The following is a 14103-nucleotide window of genomic DNA, read 5'->3' on the forward strand; positions in this document are numbered from 1 at the left end:
ATTTTAATTTAAAACATATGAATTAGCGGGGCAAATTATGGAAATCGATTCTAAAAATTTGCATGGTAAGGGTAAAACACGCATAGTTTGAGGAATTTTAATGATATTATTTTTCATTTTAATAAATATTTCATATTTTCAATATTACATTGAATAATGACCACGAACTAACTGACCTTGCGTCACTGTGCGACGTCGAACATGTATGACAGAGAAGTTTTCGAACCGAACTGAAACTCATTCTCGTTCTCTTTGGATTAGTTAAACAAATTTTGTCGACAAAGGCGGTTGATTTAGATTGTAAGCTGGATATTTTCGCTCAGACGGGTGTAATGTTCTTAATATTTATTTAATTGCAGACCCAAATTGTTTATATTCATCAGCAATTGTCTCACCCAAAAAGAGAACAACATGTGCAAGTGCCTAGCCGGAAACGTAGCCTGCTGGTAAGTTATAATAATTAGATTAGCATTGTAAGACTCCGGCATCTTGTAAGTTGCAGATAAAAGAGTTCTTCTAGCCTAAGAAGTATTCTATAAGTAGGGAAACATTAAGTTTCGGCCCATGAATTATAAATAGAGCGCGAACTGTGAGTAAGACAGCGAGTAAGATAAGAAAGTGTGCAACCACCTGATAGCTCAGTTCCCATTATTTAAATACTTATTGTATGACTACAAGGAAAACATTTATACTCGCAGAAAACTCTCACAAGGGAGCTGGTTTAACTATACTATTTATATACTACATTGCGTTGCAATGAGAGCATTGTAATTTTAAAGCGGAAGCCGCCGAATTTAGAGAAAACTGGAAATAACAATCCCCAGTGCGAATTCTCGCTTGCAACTCTTATACATACAGGTTTTCATATCGCAACCGAACAATAAATAATGAGAGCAGGTAAACAAACCGCACGAGAATCTGTACTCAGATCCATTCAGCCCTTCTACCTGAAAGTATCAGTATCCACTTTCGATGGTATATCATCATCGCATTCATACAAACACAGACATTCAGCTGGCAGAATGAATTACTTAATTGTCCATGGTTCCATACGCATATTTGCTGTGAAATAAATGTATATGTACATGACATGCAACATGGTATCCACAGAAGACTACTTATTATTATTCCAGCTCACGCTTCCTAAGGCCCTCGTTTATATGTTTGCACATAAGAGTGTATATATTTGTTCATATTCGCGCACACTGACCAGAAATGAAGACGCTCGTTTTTTTGCGTATCTATGAGATACAAACGAAAAAATGTGGTCATGTCGAGCTCTGCGTACTACTACTGTGCGTCGCATTAGTTTCCCTTTATGTACCATCTGGCACCAGAAAGTCCTGGCTCCATCGAGGCGCGACGGAATTATTCCTTAAATACATATCTACCCTCAGGAATCCATATCCCGCCCCATTTGGTTTTAGCCAACAAACGGCAGCTCGGCGCCGGTTTCGCATTTCCGTTGGAATGCCAGCTCTTGGCCCTCAGAACGTAGTTGTTAACGTAAACTCGCAGATGGGGTGGAAATTTATCTACTATTTTAATTTGGGGTGCATTTTTATTGGCCAACTTATCATGCGTAATTAATTCGAAAGTATTGCATCATTGCTATGGGAAAAGGCTATTTGACATTTACATCCTTTGGGGGTAATGAGAACAATTATAATTACATTATGATTACCAGTTTAGGAAACAAATAATAACTTTTATATTCTTAACACCTTTAGCTGCTTCAACTGTGCACTTAGTGTGCTAATCTCAATCATCAGTGGATTTCTGGTGATCGGCATTGTGGTCGGCTTGGCCATCTACTTCATTGCCTACTACGAAAAGGAGGATGATGTTACCAAGCTGACCAACAAAGTAGCCGAAAATATCCAGTCGGGATATGATAAAATAAAGGATGCCCTAAGCAAATAAATTCAACTATGGTAAGAAGTTAAGAAATTAAAAAAGAAATACAATAACAATTTTAATCAACTGCACTTTCAGATTAGTACACTGTGAAAAATGTTGCAGGCTTTGCATAATTCCATTCATCCAGATTAATTGCCACCAATTTACAAAAACAAACACCGCCGGAGCCTTTTAGAAGAGGATAATTGTTAAACTGTTTCAGTATCAGTACAAATAAATATTACAACACCTTCTAAATATTATTGTGAATCTCCAGCTAATGCAAGATGTTTTAACGCAAAAGATTTTTTATATATAAATATTTATGATGTTCAAACGCAGATTACATTACTAAAAAAAAACAAAATAAAAAGAAAAGAATAGGTTTTGACACTCATATGCAAATTTAACTACGGTAATCATTATTTTCGGAAAAAAAAGGATATTTATACAAATGATGTTTGTTGGCATTGCTTAAATACAGTGAAATCCAGTCTTGATGGCTAAAGTGGTTCTTCAATGGTCCGACATATTTAAGGCTAATACCATAAGGCTAATATCATTGTTATGGTTTGTTTACATAAAACTATTTTAAAAAATCCCATTCCTTCACTTTTTGGCTATAATTAAGAGTTTTTTTATAGCATAGAAATAAAATAAATGTTGGGGTGATAAGGGAAATGCAGAAATCTGGAAACCAATTTTAAAATGTTTTTTGTGTCTTAAAAACTTTCTAAGAAAAAAGAGCCGAAATTTCAAAAGTATATCAGTAACCATACAAAAAAACATGCGTATGCAAACTCAGAGGGACAGATACAAAGGGACAGCGCAAAAAGTAAAAATTAGCTAAATCACATTGGCATAAATACCCATACTTTCCAATGTGCAAGTACCATGGCCCTGCAATCCGATTGATGTCCCTCCGCCCAGCGTCCAATGCCCAATAAAATCGATACATTCAGAACCATTTCGAAGCCATCGACTCGATGAACTTCTACCAGGCTCCCATAAAGTTCAGACGTGCTGCCAATCGTTCGACAACTTCGATTGGATCCAAATCAGCCCCTTCATCGCTCCGAAATGGAAACCCACCACGATGGAGGAGTGGGAAGTCCACCATGGTGGAGCGGTGGCAACTCAACATGCAGGGGAAATCTGAAATATGGGCGCTCATCACAGGGCAGTTACTTTTCTGCGAAAGGTCTGGCAACGCTAAAAGTTAGGCGGTCGAATTGCAACTACAAGGATATTCGTTTGTATAACATCATAAAATAAATACAATTTTCTTTCGAAACGGTTTTTATTTAAACTAGGGAACATTTTTAAATTAAGAGTGTGACCGAGGTAATAAAGTGGAGTATTCTTAAGAAAGCGCTTGAGTTTTTCATGCATTTCTAAAACGAATTCTAGTACTAGAACTAAGGTAAACAAACGTTGGAATGGACGGATCTGAAACAGCTCCGAATGACGACTATGAGCACCCAGATGAACTTGAATACATATTGGAATCTGTGTTGATGCCCAGCGATGACAGTGAAGAATTCAAATGTTTGGCGGACGATTACAATTCCGTTCTTTTGAACCACTGTCGCTGCAAAGGAGCATGCGAAAACAGCGAAGTCTGTCCACATGGAGGCCAATACGAGGCCAATACGTTCACAGGAGATGGCAGCGAATTACTTCTTCGGAAATCCGCAGATCCTGTCATCGAGTGCAATGACTTGTGCAAATGCTGTAGAAACACCTGCTCCAATCGTCTTGTGTACTTAGGTCCAAGGAAACATTTGGAAATATTCGATTCGCCGGTATACGGATCTAAAGGATTACGGACTACAGTGAATATTCCAAAAGGAGGATACATCTGCGAGTATGCTGGAGAGCTTTTAACGGTGACCGAGGCAAAGAGACGCATGCAAGCTAATGAAGAGCTTAACCTGATGAACTATGTTCTGGTTCTTAATGAATACACTAGCGATAAGAAGCAACAGGTGACCATCGTGGACCCATCCAGACGTGGAAACATCGGACGCTACCTGAACCACAGCTGCGAACCGAACTGCCACATAGCAGCTGTGCGAATAGACTGTCCCATACCAAAAATAGGCGAGTTTTATTGCTGATTCTGATCCAACTTCTCTCGTCATGTGTAATTTCTTAGGTATTTTCGCAGCAAAGGATATAGCGGCCACGGAGGAGTTATGCTTTCATTATGGCGGAGAAGGGCAGTTTAAAAAGGTGACAGGTGGAAAGCCTTGCCTCTGCGGTGCTTCCAAATGCACGGGTTTTATGCCAAACACTACAATAGATGATTAAATAAATTATTATCATTGTCTACTTAAGTAAATGTCAGCACTTGCCACTCAGAGTTTGTTCTGCACTTGGTTTTCCAGCGGAGGTAGTTTTTCATAAATCCATTGCTGCAGATCCGTGATAGAGGCGGTTTTCAGTTCGTGCATGGTGTTTCTTAACGGATGGAATGTACCCTTGACACCGAGTTTTGTAAGGTTCTCGAAGGTTTCCAGACCCCAGTCCTTAGGCACCAGAGTATCCCGTTCCCCGTGATACATTCGCAGCTCGGGAAGAGAATCCGCTGGGCCGTTGGCCAGGGAGTCATAGACAACGGAGCCGCGATTCAGGAACGAGGAGTGTGCGAATACCCCGGCCAAACTGCGTCTCAAATGGTAGCCCGTGTGCAGGGCCAAGGCGCCGCCCATAGAGAATCCGCCCACAATGATCCTGTTCAGCGGAATTCCACTGGCCACCTCCTCGTCGATCAGCTGATTGACCGCCTCATAGCACTGGGACATGCTCTTCTTGCTTTCCGACGCGGCAATGCTTACGGACTTGCGATCGAACCACACGTTGGACAGTTCCCCGTCCAGCGGGGTGTACTTCTGTTTGGGAGCCGTGGGATACAGGATCTTTATGTGCGGGTACTCCAGATTCCGACCGATCAGGAAGCGCACCCATTCCAATACATTGGGACCAGTGTCGCCGGATCCGTGGAAGAATATCACGGAGGCGGTGTGTTTGCCAGTGGCATTGACCGTTGTCAGGGCTGGCTTCATCTTTAATTCACCTTTGATCAACTAAATAAATTGCACTATCGGAATAACATCAAAGGGCGACAGTGTGGCCAACCGATACGACGAGAACAGCTGATGTTAAATAAAACTGCCGTGGTATTTTCAACATATAGGGGCGTTTTGTATTCTTGTATGTAAAGTCCAACGGTCACACAGATCCATACGTCTAAATAAACTTTTAAGCAGTAAAATCAATGAAATAAGTGAAAATAAAACGTGAGTATCCTCGAAACAATCGATTTGTGTGCGCCTCCAACGAGATGCACTGCACTTTCACCGAAACATGCCTTACTTAACTGCATTTTCAACAAAACATGACGCATCTGCGGCTCCATGACTACGCCTTTCCATTTGTGCCGGAACCACACGCACACACGCTCACCAATCGACGCCAACACGAACACACCACACGCAGAGTGCGAATAACGGAGAAACAGCAAGACACGCAGAGGAGCAGCAACTGGACGAGAAAACATGGCCAACATACTGGAGAATAAACTGTTCACGGCGGCCAAGACCATCGAGCAGCAGCTGGACCAGCAGCTCGACCGCCTGGACAACCTCGACTCGGATGACTTGAAGGTGCTGAGGGAGCAGCGCCTGCGCGAGATGAAGGACCTGAACAACAAGAAGCAGGAGTGGCTTAGAAACGTAGGTGTTCTCCGCTATGGGGATCTTTGTAGCACTCAACTATTCAACATTCTTCGAGATTGTTCTCTAAGTGGCATATGACCAACTGGTTATCGTGATACGACTATTAGGACTTCCATTACACTTACTTCGATTAATTAATTTTTAAGTACATGAAGAGTATTAAAATTCATCAACAAGCCAAGTTTAAGTTACCATATTTCGACTGACTCCAAATTGGATTACAATTACGACTTTCTAACTCTAATTGGACTTTTTCACTTACATATTATTAAATTGATCATAAAATACTCTAAAGCCGCAGTTAGTTGAAACAGAAATAATCGTTTTAAAGAAAACCTTGTTAACACAATACCCTCAATAATCGTCAAACTAATTGTAAATTCATTTTTAGGGTCATGGCACCTACACCGAGCTGGCCGACGAAAAGGAGTTCTTCGAGATGTCAAAGAAGTCGCCCAACATTGTTTGCCACTTTTACCGCGACAGCACCGAGCGCTGCAAGATCGTGGACATGCACCTGAAGATACTCGCAGCCAAGCACGTGGAGGCCAAGTTCTGCAAGGTGAATGCCGAAAAGACTCCTTTCCTCACCCAGCGGCTGCGCATCAAGGTGATACCCACCATCGCCCTGGTGAAGGACAGCAAGACCAAGGACTTCATTGTCGGATTCACCGATCTGGGCAACTGCGATGACTTCGCCACCGAAATGCTGGAGTGGCGCATCGCCCACTCGGGGGCCATTGACTACAAGGGCGATCTGATGCAGCCACCAGATGTGAAACGCAAACCATTCATCAACCGCCCACAGAAGACAATACGTGGAGGCTACGACTCGGATGACTCCGATATCGATCTGGATGACTAACTGCGGGCAGTCAATCCCACACTCTCGATTACCCCAGCTCCAGCTTTATTTCCACACGCCCACACAAGAAACACTAAAAAGCGATGGAGAAACAAAAACGGACACACACAAATCAAAACCTAGCACATGGATCTAAACCAATTAGGCGTACTCTAGCGATATTTATTTAATTATACGATTCCGATCCCCCTGCTACGGTTCCCATCGCCACATAGTATAAGTGGCTTATTCGGTTGCCTTTTCCCCGATTATGTGCTTTAATATCTATCAGTTCAATCAGCTGCCTCGAAGGCTGAGCCACTCTAGCGAGCTTAAGCGTACTCAAAATTTGATCTTTATGGTATTTGCAATTCTAAATGAATGTGCACCCTTCCCGTATATATGTTAAGTTGAACATAGTTTTACAAACCGCCCTAGCTCCAGAAGAAAACGGTGTACGTAAAACAAGAAACTAACAAACACAGCAAAAAAGACAAGCAAACAAAATATCTGGCATATATACTTCTAAAAATTTCGATAAAAGGTGTATTGCATTTCCTACAGTAGAGGTAACTAACACATATGTACAAGTTTTTTATATTTATTTTTGTAATTCTACAAAGCATCAAAGGAAATCAACGATTAAATTGCATGTTCAAAACAAAGCAAACGTACTTAATTGCAAGCGTCTTGGTAATTGGTTGTAAAGATAAATGGTTCCCACACAGGTTTTTTGCATTGCATATCGTATGCTTGGTAATCTTTTATTTAAATCAACTCGAAAAAGGCATATCTTATTAAAATATGGCCTTTTTAATGAATTGCTGGATTGCACAGTATCTGAAAATGTATGAACTCTTTTTGTTATAGCTTTCTTCCAGAATTAAAGACAATCCGATACTAAAACACTTCACTTGAAAAACACAAAACTGAGCATCGAGGAAATAGAGATCCTAAAGTAATAGTTTTGAAAACAGTACGACGCATTTAAGTGATGGTATTTCCCTGAACAGCTGATCCAGCTGAGATTCCAAAAATCCTCCCCTAAAACTGAAACAAGGGTTGCCAACCCTGCCGCAGACGAATAACGGAATGGCCGCCAATGATGAAAAGGGACGCCATCTGAAGCAATTTACCTGAAATGACGCCGTAATCCCGGTAATTGCAGCTTGCTCGCCATAAAACTGAGGTTCAGACTAGCGTCAAAAATCGGGAGAGAAACTTTTACCTGCCAGGTGCATAAAATACCTATAAAGGGTACGAAATCCGAATAACCGGCATTGGTGTTGTGGAACTCGAAGTGTACAGAAGTGATCGAAATGGTGCTCGCTCCCGAGGTTCGAAGTATTGTCAAGGCGCTGAAGGGGTCGAACAGCTGTGAGGAGATCGCTCAGATCCTGGAATGCGACGTGGAGAGTGTGGTGAGCTGCATCCGCGAGTGTGAGCTGCTCGAGGGGAAGACGGCCACGCTAAGATTGCCACAGAGGCCGAAAGCCACGGCGCCTGTGGTGGTTGCTCAGGAGGAGGAGAAGAGGCGAGAGGTGGGCCGGCCCAAAGTGCTAGAGAACCGGCAAATGGTTGAGCAAATGCTGAGCGACAATCCGCACTACACCTCCATCGATGTGCAGCGGGAGCTGGCCCGACTCGGCATAGAGGTCAGCCGCAGGACGTTGCAGCGCAGGATCAGCGAGATTCGCTCCAAGGGCGCAAGGCAACCGAGTGGCTGCCCACAGCCACAGGAGCCCAGCACTGGCGGACTCGGTGAGGATGCGAAAAGGAAAAGGTTGGCCTGGGCCACCGCCCATCAGGATTGGACAGTGCGCGACTGGCGCAATATCTTCAACATGGACGATCTTAAGTTCGTCGACGAGTCAACGCCGCCAAAGGAAATCTTCCTTGACTCGCTGATGGGACCGGAGGGCAGCGTCTGCAATGACCTCAATCTCCTCGAGCAACTGATGGCCATCATCCAGCCGAGGATCCAGAATCAGGCGCCCAAGAACGTCAGCGAGTTTCGAGCGGTCCTGTACGACGTCTGGCACAGCGACCAGGATATGGTGGACAAAATTGAGATGCTCTACGAGTCGATGACGTGGCGGGTGTCGGCGGTCCTCCGCAATGGCGGGGATCAGACCGAGTTCTGCTAGCCAAGCTGTGGGTGGAAATCGCACTCTGATACTTGAAGGTCGTATTGAAAATAACGACGTTCATTGTCATGTTTAATTGCATATATTATTAAGTTTGTAGTGGCCATATTATGTACATGGTACACACTGATTAGATTCGCTGCATAGGATTAGTTTCTTCACACAATTGTAAACCAACTACATTTTAATAAAGTGTAAGACAATATAATATCAACGATGCTTGACTGGGTGACTGGAAATATTTCTCATACGTAATTATTTTGCAGAATATTCTTTAACACATTCAAGTCCTAATGAACTAAAGCCGTATGGTGGATTTTATTAACAATCTTTAACTGATAAATGAACACTTTTTAATCTTTAAAGTTTGTTGTTAATTTGTCTCCTGAATCGCTTTTGGTTTCCTCGAAATCGACCATATATATTGCGATATAACAGCAATGGAATAGACCACTCCAATGACTATAAAATAAAAGGCGTAGACTGCAAACTGCTGGAAAACATTCAGATTCAGATTGGCCTTTTCCGAGACAACGACAAATGTGAGGATGCACTGCAGGATGAGTCCTACGAACGTGTTGAAGCCAAAAACCAGAGCGAAGCTATCCTCCTCCAAGCTGCTGGCCAACTCCGAGCTATGAAAGATAGGGTGTTTTTCTAGGTTACATCTATTGGCACAAGGACTAAGAACTCCTTACCTGGCCACTGTAATAGTGAAGGCAAACAGGCCTCCATACAGAACATAGCCCAAATAGGACAGGTATATATCATCGGTCCAGCAGGAAAGCAGCACACAACCGCCTTCAAGGATCGACAGCAGAGCCATCGAGAGCAGGCTGTTCCTGGTGCTCAGACGTCCGGCATGGAAGTATCCGGCGAGGAGGGCGAACACGGCACTCAGAAGCGTCAGGGCCACGTCCACAGCTCCATTCCAAGCTATCTGTAGAGGGAGTCTCAAGGATGCGAAAGCCATTGATCATTGAGATGCACTCACTGTTGGTTCGTTCGCGAAGGACTTCCAGACAACCTGCATGTAGGTGGTGATTTGCAGAAAGCCAGCCAAACTGATGGCATACCACAAGCTCCATTGTATCACCAAAGGATTGGTGTAGGCACTACGAAAGTGGGACCAAAGGAGCTGCCGCGCTGGAACCTTCTTTTCCGGTTCCGCCTCCTCGACACTGGCTTGCTCTGAACCCTTCTCCAGGTTACCAGCCTCCGATTTGGTGGCACCTTCTATGGCCTCGCTTCGATTGTGGAAGTATAAACTCTTCTCCACCTTTGGCAAAAAGAATGCCCAGAGCAGCGCCGCAACTTGAGCTGTGGGAAAGTGGGATCCTCAGTTATAAAGTTAGTTATAGCTATAAAATCTGTCTGATGTCTGGGCAACCCACAGCTGACGGAGATGTAAAACAGTTGCTTGTAGTTCATCCAATTCATGCCAATCACCAGTTGCGCTAGGATTCCGGCAACCAGCTTGCCCACGAACATGGCTGCCCGGGTGTGCGAGGTCACCCTGGGGTAGTACTGTTTGTCCACCTTGGCGTATATGTACGAGTAGTAGGCCACCTCGCCCGCCTGGTAGAAGCCATAAAAAACCTCCACCGCCTGCAGGCCGCCCAAAGTGCTGGTCCAGATCAGAGTGCCCCAGATGCAGATGCCCGTGATGGCATTTGCGATAATCACGGGCTTGTATCTGCAACGCAATCAGAGGGTTATGGTTGTCCATAAAGATTGCATTCATGCAATGGCAGTGTACCTGAGCAGGTCCGTGATGAGGAAGACGAAGATTAGGAGCGATAGGTAGGAGTAGGTACCCACCGGGTAGACGGATCGGTTGACCTCGTCCTGGGTGACGTGATACCACTCTCCCATCAGGATCTCCGCGTGGTATGGCTCCGAGGGTCGAAGCTCCCGGAGAAACCCGAATATGCATAGCAAGCACGATATCTTCAGCCAAGACTCCATGCCGTCTGATTGGCTGTTGGCTTGATTCTAATCGCGATGTTAACGCCAACCAGTGATCCCACCAGGTATACCCGTATGTATGTCTGGCAGCGTGGAGCTTCGACCAGCTATTATAATAATTGCACATCTTTCCAAGGGGTTAGCAGGCTAGTGCCGAGTATAGAGATTTACCATCGACGCTTGTAATCAGCGCTGGGCCATTCGCGATTTACGATCCAAGTGCTCTCCGCTTTGGTGGAGGCCAGCGGTGCGGAGAGGTAATAGAATATCCGGGAAGCTTCCGCTTACACCGAGCATGGTCACGATCGCGATTAACTTGCTCTCGCCTGATGCGGTTCCCACTCCAAGTTGGCCATTCAAATTATCAACTAATTAGCCCATTAGCAGGGCACTTAAATGGATCTAGCACTGAATTTCTCAGAGAGTCTTAGACACTTGTTTATAAATGTTTCTGTAATCTATTAATGCAAAATATCAACACTGATAAGTTAATAATCAGCGATAGCCTATTTAAAAGTGCAAAAGAAATTGTTCCGGGTGTAGTAAGAATAGTGAGGGGATTTCGATCATAAACAAATGTGGTTTCAAAATAAATAGTCTTTTCCAATTGCTAGACAAATACGGTTGCTTTTACTATGATTACTTTGCTATCAGTAATCAGTCCTCTTCTATAAATTAAACGTAATTAGTTTGGTAATCGTCAGATAGTATTAGTGAAACACACACTGATTCTATAAAAGCTCGGTATCTTTATTCCTGCACACTTGAGACTGATTGTGCGCTCTATAAATGGAAATCTCTACTAAATACTAAGAATCGTTAACAGGTTGCTGATAAAACTGATAAAATGACTTAAATATTCTGGGAATACAATCGACCATCGCGCGAATAACATCTAGATGTACCACACGCATAGGTACAAGTCTTTCTCTAAGTAACGAGTTGTGTTTGCCAACATGGGACTTTAAGTACTGTCTAAATGCATCGGGACTCAATCCAGAGAATTTTCCAGTTTTTCAACGTCAGTGTCGCGGCACATAAAGTACTCAATCAGCACGGATATCAGATACAAGACGCCTGCGCCAATAAAGTAGAACGCATACGCCGTGTACTGGCCAACAGGATCCAGCTCAAAGCCAGTGTCCGTGACAAAGATCATGGTTAACAGCGACTGGAAAATGAGGGCCACAAAGGTGTTCACGCCAAAGACCAGTCCGAAGCTTTCCTCTTCCAGATTCCTGGCCACCTCAGCACTGCAAGGATTTCAAGGTAGTTAAAATATATGCAGCATATTTAGAAATCATGAGGCTTACCTCGCCACCGTGATAGTAAAGCCGTAGAGGGCTCCGAAAAGCACAAATCCCGCATACGACCAGTAGATGTCGTGTGTCCAGCAACAGATCAGCACGCATCCGCCCTCCACAGCGGACAAAAGGGCCAGGGTCAGAAGAGATGTTCGCGGTCTAAGCCTTCCAGTGTGCAAATAGCCTGCGGCCAAAGCACACAGAGCAGCCAGAGCTGTGAGGACAGCGTCAACGGCCCCGTTCCACGCAATCAGAGGTTCCGGTTCAATCACTTTCCACAGAACCTGAACGTAGTATGTGACCTGCAGGTAACCAGCCAGTCCGATGGCGTACCACAGACTCCACTGAACGACTCGCGGATTGGTGTATGCGTTGCGGAAGTGAAGCCACAGGAGGCCCAGTGCCCCGGGCTGCTTAGGAGTCACCTCTTGTTGCCGATCCACCACTTCCAGGTTTCCCTCTCCGGGCAGCTGGGTCTGCGGCTCCGTAATGGCCAGCTGTTCGCGATGGAAGTAAAGACTCCTGTCCACGCCGGGCAGGCAAAAGGCCCAAAGCATGGCAATAATCTGAGCTGTAAAAGCAAAGGAATTATACATAGTGGTAATATTGGGTTAGTTAATGTACGCACTGCCCAGCGTTATGTAGTTCAGCTGCTTGTAGTTCATTAGCTCCAGATTGAGCATCAATTGGGAGGTGATGCCGGAAAGTAGTTTGCCTGCAAACATGGCCGCTCGGGTGTGGGAGGTCACTCTGGGATAGTACTTCTTGTCCACCTTGGCATAGATGTAAGTATAGTAGGCCACCTCGGCGGCCATATAGGTGCCGTAGAAGAACTCTAGGACTTGCAGCGACAGCACGCTGGTGGTCCAGACGAGCATGCTCCATATTATCACACCTGTGGCTCCAATAGTAATGATCAGCGGCTTGTATCTAAAACGAAAAACAATACATTTTGTTCAATATTCAATCGATCCTGCTTCTGTTTCCATAGCTTTTATTTGCAAATCAATTTAATTTCCCTATCAAATTCAGTTCGCTGAATCACAATCAATTTTTGACAAGCGAAGCCAAAAGTTTGACTTTGGACTAGGTCACATAATGGTTACAGATATGATGACTTTGCATGCGTATTCGATTACGAACAATTTTTTTGAATAATTATAAAATATGGTTTTTTGTGGAAATAATACAAATCTTTAAACTTTCAGTTAACAAGTTGGTCTGAGTTTTGATTCAGAAAATACATTTTTCGCGCATACATTTTGGCGCATAGTTACCTGAGAAAATCTGTTATCAGGAAGACAAAGACCAACTGCACCAGGTAGGAATAGGTGCCCACTGGGTAAACATCGTGCGTTAGCTGGAATGACAGAAAATGTGATATTATACTCGTATAAAATGAATGCATGGTGGCCTGGCACTCACCTGCTGCTCTGTGATATTCCGCCAAGGACCCAACAGGTACTCCGTGACGTAGGGCTCCGACGGACGGATCTCGCGAATGCAGCCGAAGACGCAGAGGAGGCAGGAGATCTTTAGCCACTCCTTCATTTTCTAAATTTCGTAACGGTCACTGACGTAACGTGCGATACGCAACTCTTACGTGAAGCGCTCGAATGGGATGCCGTTAGCTGGGCTTTCTACATCTGGGACAGGTGAAGCTCCAATATATTGCCTAGATTCACGGGCAATCTGGTGTATCAGGCCATGGTCGTCGTCGTTGTCGTCGTCGGGTGCTTAAATCTAATCTCTTCGCGATGCGAATCCGAAATTATCACTTCGAAGTGCCCGAATTGTATTTACAGAGAAATCGCTGTTAGATAATTGCGAATTTACAATGCGGCCTATCACACTGGCTTCGCTGGTTTGAAAGTCACATACGAACAATCGCCCGTAGAACGCACAGGTGGGTGGTTCGGTTCGAGAGTTCTCCAGTCACCCTACACACGTGTCGCACTCCCAAAACCAAGTGATCGCATACTCAGTGCATGCGCTGTTATCGATTTGTCGCCAGCACATCACTTCGGGCTAATAACCATCTAAATTCACCTTATTCGGCGGCTGCAATTAAAATCAATTGACTTCTGAGCCATAAATAAATTCGATTTCATGTTGTTGCGTCGCCGGTTGTTACGTCACGTCAACAACAACTGCGACGCAGCATCTGTTTTGCGCAAACAAGGAAAGCCAACTGAAGTGGT

The 14103-nt window shown here is 44.3% G+C and overlaps 7 protein-coding genes across 7 annotated transcripts; 4 read left to right on the forward strand and 3 right to left on the reverse strand.

The window, feature by feature from the left end:
* Nucleotides 1–259: 259 nt before the first annotated feature.
* LOC120454018 (protein midgut expression 1) lies at nt 260–2309 on the forward strand. Its single transcript, XM_039639007.1, has 4 exons — nt 260–300; nt 360–446; nt 1731–1934; nt 1996–2309. The coding sequence occupies exons 2-3, from the start codon at nt 412–414 to the stop codon at nt 1921–1923; spliced, it is 228 nt and encodes a 75-aa protein (XP_039494941.1). The 5' UTR covers nt 260–300; nt 360–411; the 3' UTR covers nt 1924–1934; nt 1996–2309.
* Nucleotides 2310–3231: 922 nt separating this feature from the next.
* On the forward strand, nt 3232–4251 carry LOC120451451 (probable histone-lysine N-methyltransferase set-23). Its single transcript, XM_039635130.2, has 2 exons — nt 3232–4002; nt 4058–4251. Exons 1-2 carry the CDS (start codon nt 3339–3341, stop codon nt 4210–4212), a joined length of 819 nt encoding a protein of 272 aa, XP_039491064.1. The 5' UTR covers nt 3232–3338; the 3' UTR covers nt 4213–4251.
* On the reverse strand, nt 3991–5009 carry LOC120451452 (lysophospholipase-like protein 1). Its single transcript, XM_039635131.1, has 2 exons — nt 4257–5009; nt 3991–4195 (listed from the first exon to the last, which is right to left on the reverse strand). The coding sequence occupies exon 1, from the start codon at nt 4965–4967 to the stop codon at nt 4260–4262; it is 708 nt and encodes a 235-aa protein (XP_039491065.1). The 5' UTR covers nt 4968–5009; the 3' UTR covers nt 3991–4195; nt 4257–4259.
* A 58-nt stretch (nt 5010–5067) lies between these two features.
* On the forward strand, nt 5068–7162 carry LOC120451453 (thioredoxin domain-containing protein 9). The gene is made up of 3 exons (XM_039635132.2): nt 5068–5201; nt 5401–5636; nt 6031–7162. The coding sequence occupies exons 2-3, from the start codon at nt 5460–5462 to the stop codon at nt 6502–6504; spliced, it is 651 nt and encodes a 216-aa protein (XP_039491066.1). The 5' UTR covers nt 5068–5201; nt 5401–5459; the 3' UTR covers nt 6505–7162.
* Nucleotides 7163–7539: 377 nt separating this feature from the next.
* LOC120451450 lies at nt 7540–8838 on the forward strand. Its single transcript, XM_039635129.2, has one exon. The coding sequence runs from the start codon at nt 7803–7805 to the stop codon at nt 8628–8630; it is 828 nt and encodes a 275-aa protein (XP_039491063.1). The 5' UTR covers nt 7540–7802; the 3' UTR covers nt 8631–8838.
* Nucleotides 8839–8869: 31 nt separating this feature from the next.
* Nucleotides 8870–10741, reverse strand: LOC120451449 (thiamine transporter 1). Its single transcript, XM_039635128.2, has 5 exons — nt 10390–10741; nt 10025–10326; nt 9625–9950; nt 9329–9570; nt 8870–9265 (listed from the first exon to the last, which is right to left on the reverse strand). The coding sequence occupies exons 1-5, from the start codon at nt 10596–10598 to the stop codon at nt 9004–9006; spliced, it is 1341 nt and encodes a 446-aa protein (XP_039491062.1). The 5' UTR covers nt 10599–10741; the 3' UTR covers nt 8870–9003.
* Nucleotides 10742–11327: 586 nt separating this feature from the next.
* Nucleotides 11328–14087, reverse strand: LOC120454380 (thiamine transporter 1). Its single transcript, XM_039639618.2, has 5 exons — nt 13328–14087; nt 13180–13262; nt 12531–12832; nt 11912–12473; nt 11328–11851 (listed from the first exon to the last, which is right to left on the reverse strand). Exons 1-5 carry the CDS (start codon nt 13451–13453, stop codon nt 11590–11592), a joined length of 1335 nt encoding a protein of 444 aa, XP_039495552.1. The 5' UTR covers nt 13454–14087; the 3' UTR covers nt 11328–11589.
* Between the last annotated feature and the right edge of the window lie 16 nt (nt 14088–14103).

Source organism: Drosophila santomea, chromosome 3R (genome assembly GCF_016746245.2).
Source record: "Drosophila santomea strain STO CAGO 1482 chromosome 3R, Prin_Dsan_1.1, whole genome shotgun sequence".
Lineage (NCBI taxonomy): Eukaryota > Metazoa > Arthropoda > Insecta > Diptera > Drosophilidae > Drosophila > Drosophila santomea.